We start from the raw sequence: 7,500 nt of genomic DNA on the forward strand, positions 1-7,500 counted from the left end.
AGCGCTCCTATGATTGCGTCGCTAGCGAAAACCAGGCTTTACGATGGTTTATTTATCTTTATTAACTCGTTTGATGTAAAAACCAAATGCCACCGACGCAGCAACACAACTTTTTTAGAAACTAGCGCCTTGAAGGAGAACTTGTTAGTCCGGTCGACGCTCTAGCGAATTTTTTTATTTGCTTCCCCCCCCCCCCCCCCCCAAAAAAAAAAAAAGGTCAACTGCAAATCTTGGACGAATGCAACCGACGCGCGAGAACTGGTACAAATTTCTGTCAAACTCTCCCAAATTTCAGAGGAGCTGGTGTCTTAATTGTCTTGCCTCCGGGAAAGGCGATTTTATTTGTCAAGATACTTTACAGAAAATTAGGTTTGACATTTCTTTTGGAAAGTTTGTGACATCTATTGTGTAATCTATTGTGTAATCTATTGTGACATCTATTGTGTAATCTATTGTGTTTGCGATGCGGCCCTATAACGCATACTTAAGCTTAGACTTGTGAGAATCATTTTAGCGACAGTTCTGGTCACGTGACTTTTGTAGTTTTACCGCCGAGAAATAGGATTGATGTCGAGTCGAGTGTGGAGAACCGTTTTTCTTTTGAACGAGTCGATTATCGTGTTATATCGAGATTATCGAGGAGATAAAGCTGTTGTGTTCATAGACCTAATAGACCTCTTTCATAATGGCAACCAAATAAAACATTGTTATGTTTTAATGTTAATAAACCTTTCTAGCCGTCTCTACGACGAGCAAATTTCAAAAGAATTTTTGTTTCAAAATGAGGGAGTAGGTTCAATTAACATAAGTACAAAAGAATGTAAAAGTGGTCGCCATTTATGAAAGTGGTCTACCGGCTAACTCGGAATGTTGTACCCAATTCAGACCCTTTGGAAATAAAACGTTTTGTTCCAGGTATTTCCATATCATTTAAGTATGAATGCTACATTATCACTCAGATACAATACTCAAAGAATCTTAATTCCCGGGACGTTTGAATTGAGTACAACATTGAGTTAGCCGATTTGGTCTATTGAATACGTAGTGCGACAGTTGCTTTCTCTTTTACCCTTTTGTTTCGTTTATTATAAAGATCAACGTCAGTTTTACCAGATGTTGGTTTCCTGCCTGTTGTTTGCGTAATGGACTGGATTGTGATTCCAAGATCTCTCTGTATATTATCTTTACTTGCTTTCACCATTTCAACTAATTCTCCAGGAGGTATGTTTTGAGGCGGCTGACCCTTCAAGGATGGAAACAAGACGGCGAATTCAACTTCTAAGGTACCAGCGGTGACAGATTTTCCTGCGATTATGACGTCAGCTGACGTTAAGTACGTTGCTTGGTCTGAACTTCGTTTCACTCTGTCGGCCTTTGACTTACTGTGACAAATAAAACGATTTGATTGTCAGAAGTTTTTCATACTGCTGTCTATTGAAACGTCGCTTTGCATTTACAACTGAAATATATGACCTTCTCATGTCCTCCATCAATCGCGTACCGTCTCGCTTCCATTCTTAGGGCAGATAACTTAGCTACAACTGTAATATGGTCCATTGACTTGCTCCCAACCGGATGGTCGGGCGCGGCGCAGCTAATTTCTGTTTCGTAGACGGCCGCAACCTCTCGTTGCCACGGTATATCTTCTCTGCCTCCATTGTCGATGAGAAAATACCCTGGTACAGGCTGGTCACGTGGCACTCGTCGACAAATATTTCCTCACTGGGGTAGTGTTTCTGTTATATTTTGATATCGCAACTGGGCGCAAGCGTATTCGTTTGAGAAGGCCGTTCAAAATCCGGATCGGACCGGATCGGATTTACAAAACACGGACCGGATCAATAACAAAATTCCGCCAAAAATAGACGGTCACCAGACAACGTGCTGAAGACAGGAAAAGTCGAATTCTGTGTCTTTCTCTCTTGGGTAGTCGTCTCCTCATTTATTGAGACTCGTCGAAATGGTTTTTTCTTTCCAGAGGTGATTACAGATCCGAAATGAAAGATATGATGTGACGAATTGACTGCGTGCGCGACGGTCTTGAAAACTGAAAACAATTTTTTTACTTTACCCCAGTCCCTGACAATTGCACAAAAGCCTGATTTAGCAACGGAAAGGGAACGTCAGTTGACGAAGGGAGAGCCCGCAGAATAGTTGGGATTCTACTCGACTAATATGGCCTAATATGGATATTTTGCTGCGCGCGCCATCGTCAACTGACATTCCCATTCTGTGGCTAAATCACGCTATTGTGCAATTAGAAGGGACTGGGGTAAAGTAAAGAATTGTCGTCAGTTTTTGTTTGAAAAAGAAGACCGTTGTGTACGCAGTCAATTCGCTTATTGACGTCAATTCTTCACATCAAATCTTTCATATAATTCCGCTTCAGAATCTGTAATCACCTTTGGAAAAAAAAACACATAAGTGAGGAGACGACTACACAAGAGAGAAAGGCACAGATTTTGAGCACGTTGTCTGGTGTTATTGATCCGGTCTGAGTTTTGTCAATCCAGTCCGATCCGATCCGATCTGATCCAGTCCGGTCCGGTCCGATCCGATCTGATCCTGGTTTTGCCAACGGCCGTTTGAAAGGCATTTTTTTAAATAAGTAATCTTTATCTTACAATGTAAGTATCAAAAAGGTCTAAAGAGCTGAAGTTATATTCCCACAGGATATGAATTCCCACAAAAAGCGGTCAAACTAAAAGCAAAAGCTTTTGTGACCGACAAGACTACTTTAATGTCGCGCGGCGATTGACGTTCACAAAATAATTGATTTCGTTAGTAGCTAAAGTAGCTTCTACAGAACATACACTAACACAAAAGAATACACCAAACACTACGTTTGCTTGATAAAAATGTCTCTTATATTTTACCGGGGCTAAAAATACAGACGCTATCAAAGCGCTGTGCAGTGGTAAAAAAATTCTTAACGACATCGACAATTTACACGAAGTTATTGAAATATAAATATCGTAAGTCAAAACTGGCTACTAGTTGTACAAGATTGCGACTTTAGGAATCACGATGTTTAACATTGGAAAGAAAAAGGAAAATCAAAGAACAAAATGAAATACCTGCATACGTTAATACAGTTTGATTTCATGATTTGAGGCCGATACATGACATAAGAACCTAAATAACATTTTAATGGATTTCTTCACAGTAATTTTTGCCATTACCATGATATGAATACTTTACCTTTTGCATCCATCACCATCATTGCAAAAGAACGTTGTGCACGCATTCGCTATTGCTGTCTTAAAATTTAACTCATGCCATTGATTCTGGAATAGAATTTTTAAAAAGCATGTAAATACAAGATTATGCATTATATATGTTTAGGCATATACAGTTACTTTAAAAGAGAAATTACGGTCCTTACATACAACCTTCATTTGATGAAGGTATGTAAAATTCATAAGAGAAAAATCGCACGGCGGTGTCGAAAAGCGTAAGATTGCAATTGCCCTAAATTTCAAGAGCACTAAGCAAGAACCCCCCCCCCCCCCCACCCTCCACCCCATTCTATTTGCGTAAATTTTCGATAAGCAAAGTTCACTATACCTCACTTGAAAGGGTTAAGACCATTGTCACAAGATGAAAACCTAGATAACAAAACAAATAATCTAATTAATTGATCAAATTAGGATATTAAGTTGGCTCAAACCGGTTTCAACAATTGGAGGGTATGTCTTAATTAGAAGGATTAACTCTTCCATTCACATTAAGGCAAGGTTGTAACACCGAATAAAAAAACAATAATTGCTTAATAAGATGCACTCATTCATATGACGTAATAGTTTGCCATAAGAGCCCTATGTTTTGTCTTTAAACTATTATATCTCACAAACTTTGTGACCCCCATTTTTTATTACTGAAACGTGATTAGCAGGCTAAGATAAAACTCTCTCTAAAGTTATAAAAAAATATCTGAAGCAGATTCAGACCCACTTCAAAATTTTCCAGTTGTGAAGGTGGCTAAGAGTTTTATCTTACCCTGGCTTTTCAGCACTGAATAAGCAATGGAGTCACCAAGTTTGTTTTTCGGATATAACAGTTTAAAGACAAAATATAGGGCGGTTTTCGATATTTCTTTTGGGTAACCTATTACGTCACATTCATTAGTGCATCTTGTTAAGCAATTACTGGTGTTTAAGGTAATTCTCTTGAAATTGTTCTACTATCAAACTTTTTTGGAAACTTGGCATAACTAACATTCATGATATGAACATTAGAAAAATGCAATAACAAAAATGGGGTCACCGTGCCTGCTTACGCGTCAGCAGGCTGTTAAAAAGGGGTATTTTTACTGTTTGCGCGTTAAAAATTCGAATCACCTTCACACAGAATTAAGTCTTAGTTTCTTCAAAGACAAAAATTATATTTTGAAAATAAAGCTTCTTTTATTCACATAAGCAGTATTGCTTCATTTACGCCGTTCTTGATTGCCTGGTTGTGGGAATAGTGCACTTTTTGGGACAGTTTCGTGGTTAGTTGAAGTCCTCGCCTTGGGTAAAATACACCTAGTACGGAACTGTTTTCCGAAAAAAATTCATGTTCTACTATCAAAGTTTTTTTCTTCATCACACATGTTCTTTATTACACTGTTCTTAGCAAATACCTGAAAAAAAAATCGGGGGTCACCGTGCTCGTTTGAGAGAAAAGGAGCAGTTCTTTCGCCATCAGGCTTCGTTTGAGGGAAATCTCTTACGTTTTGTACGCGCACGTGCTCATGTGCGCGCGCTAATGAGGCGAAAATCGTGCTCAGCAGGGATGCGCAATGCAATACTAAGGAATTACCTTAATTCGGTAACCAGAGGAGGAATGAATAGTATCCCAGACGTCTCCCGGCATCTCGTCCCAACGGGAATAGGAAAATGGCGGTGGGTCTAAAAACACATGTCACATTCCACAGGTCACTGGTTGCAGGTCATTGCTTTATCTTTTTAAAAAAAGGAAAGGAAAGGAACTTTATTTAAGTGTCTAGACGTTCTAGCGCTGGAGCGCTGATTGGGGACACTGTAAACTGAAATGAACAATGAAAGTAAATCAAGTCAAATGACCCAAAACTCTCAATTTGGCTAACCCTAGGCCTAAAAACCCTAATTAGGCCTAGGGTTAGCCAAATTGAGGGTTAAGGTTACTTTCCAAAAGGTAAAACAATGACCTGCAACAGGTGACCTGTGGAATGTGACCTGTGTTTAGACCCGACGGCGGAAAAATGGCGCGCTCTGTTGATGAAATACACGATATTCTTCTTCATTATTTCTTAGGTTTTGTCGATTATAATGGTGAGTGAATTGTGCCTGTTAATACTTCATCACTTCATATTTAATTTCTGATATTTAATTATTCGTCAAGACCCACGGAAGACTATTCATATTTTGATAATTCCAAATGTAGTTGTTTCACAATGTGATTACTGACCCGAAGAGAGGTCACGAATAAGTACTAAATACAATATGAGCGACCGTATTGTATCGGATATACAATGTCGAGCCAAAGGCGAGACATTTTATATCCGATACAATGAGGGCGCGAATATCGTATTGTGCTTATGAAATGTCTGCATTTAAGTATTAATGTACAATGGGTATTTTTGGTGATTCAAGACATTTTAACCGTGAAAATTGAAAGAAACATTTATGTAAATGAAGAGAAAGCTGTATCAGAAATACAGATATTGATTAATAAAACATTTCTTTTGTTTTCCCATCATGAATTAATAATGAGTTTTATAAAGTTTTTTACACAGTTGTGGATTAGAGTTTTTTCCAAATCTGGACTTCACTCATGCAGATCGATGGTGAAACGATATTTTGGGCGGAGAAGTACCCAGAAGTACCCACATTTTCTCATACTTTCGGAGTCGAAGATTTTATCCAAATAAACCAGTTTAATGAGCTCGCAAGTAGCACTTGTGATCACGCATTTTTGATCATTGCATTTGAAAGAGATCGCACAAACGCGGATTTCAGATTTTAATTCACTTTTCTTTCATAAACCAACGTTGAACGAAGGAATAATTAATTTGAACCAGCGAGGGAGACGTACACATCCACAGATCGACTCTCAACAACATCGGGTATTAGGCATGGTCGCCGTTCGCTCAAGCACTCGATGTAGCTCAAAGGAGCTTCCCAACATTTCAATGTAGCACACGTAAAATCATTGAACTTGACACCAAATTTTTCTTCGAAGTCGAAGCCTTGAAACCAAGGTTTGGTTTTAAACACAACACGGTAGTCTCCATCACTGCTCACCTCTGCGTTGTGGCTGAAAGATACTGATTACGCCACGATTTCAGTTGATAATATAAAAGGAATCGCTATGCATTATGGGATACTATTCGTTTCCCCTCTGTTCGGTATCAGAAAATCTGCCGTTAAGTGCAACATTTGGGTAGATTAAATCCTTTCAAATGGTACAGCTAGTTAAAAGTGTTAAAACTGGTATCAGAAAAAAAACTAGCGATAAAAAAACGTTTCGATCTCCCTGAGATCATTTTCAAGTTGTAGTAAAAGCGAATGAAATATAGATATATAAGTACAAATTAGGGCGTGAGAATGTCCAAAGATAAAATATGTAAATACCAGCACTGAAATTTAAGTGTTAAAATAATAAAATACTATTGAAAACTATATAAGTAACTGTTAGGAGATTGGACCCGAGTCTAGAGAATTATGGAATGTAGAGCGAGAGTAACACAAGTTGAAGACATTAATCGTTGGGTTATAAACTTGTGTCGTTTCTTCCACGCAATAACATGGTACCAGGAGTGAAGAAAATAAGAAAATTACTGATGAACTACTTGTAATCTGCTGTTTGGAGGTTCCAGGAGGAAAATTTGTAAACATTTCTGCGAGGACAGTCACCGAACCAGTTCGCGCCAAACCTCCTGCGATTGACATCGTGAGGCGAAAAGCGATTATTCCGAGCGAATTTTCATCGTCAATTTTCTGCTGGAGCGAGCAATTCTGATAATTTCTGCATCTGTTTATTACTGCCGTTGTGAAAGATGTCTGACGAAGGAGATGAGGGTGCTCATGCTCAAAATCCTGTTCAAGGTCATGCTCAAAATCCGAATGATCATTTTTCTGGAAATATTATGAACTTGGAGCGACCAGAGTTCAATGTTCGCAAAGAAAATCGCCTCGAAGCATTAAAAGCATTCAAGAAAAAGTGTGGATATATCTTCAAAGGAAGCCTCGTTAATATATCCGAGGAACGAAAGTGTATACTGATACAAGATTGGGTCGGACCGGAAGGACAGAAGATTTATGACAGTTTAGACTGAAGCGAGGTTGAAGATGTAAACCATTACGAAGTGATGTGGACTAAACTGGAAGGAGCGGTAAGTGGTGAATGTAATGAGATTGTAGCTTCAAAGAAATTCAAGGAACGAGTTCAAAACCCTAAAGAGACAATCACTTCGTTTGTCACTGATTTGATGCTGTTAGTTAAAGATTGCAATTACATAGATGAAGACAGACAAGT

At 38.6% G+C, this 7,500-nt stretch overlaps 1 protein-coding gene across 3 annotated transcripts in view; it reads right to left on the minus strand.

Moving 5' to 3' along the window:
- LOC137993640 (uncharacterized) overlaps nt 1-7,500 on the minus strand; it is a 48,150-nt gene that overhangs the window by 4,924 nt on the left and 35,726 nt on the right. For all 3 annotated transcript variants that reach the window (XM_068839602.1, XM_068839603.1, XM_068839601.1), the window contains exons 10-12: nt 3,568-3,608; nt 3,202-3,287; nt 1,111-1,382 (exon numbers count right to left, since the gene is read on the minus strand). In XM_068839602.1, the coding sequence (XP_068695703.1) occupies nt 1,111-1,382; nt 3,202-3,287; nt 3,568-3,608 (399 nt within the window). The remainder of the gene's footprint in view (nt 1-1,110; nt 1,383-3,201; nt 3,288-3,567; nt 3,609-7,500) is intronic.

Source organism: Montipora foliosa, chromosome 2 (genome assembly GCF_036669935.1).
Source record: "Montipora foliosa isolate CH-2021 chromosome 2, ASM3666993v2, whole genome shotgun sequence".
In the NCBI taxonomy this organism is placed as follows: domain Eukaryota; kingdom Metazoa; phylum Cnidaria; class Anthozoa; order Scleractinia; family Acroporidae; genus Montipora; species Montipora foliosa.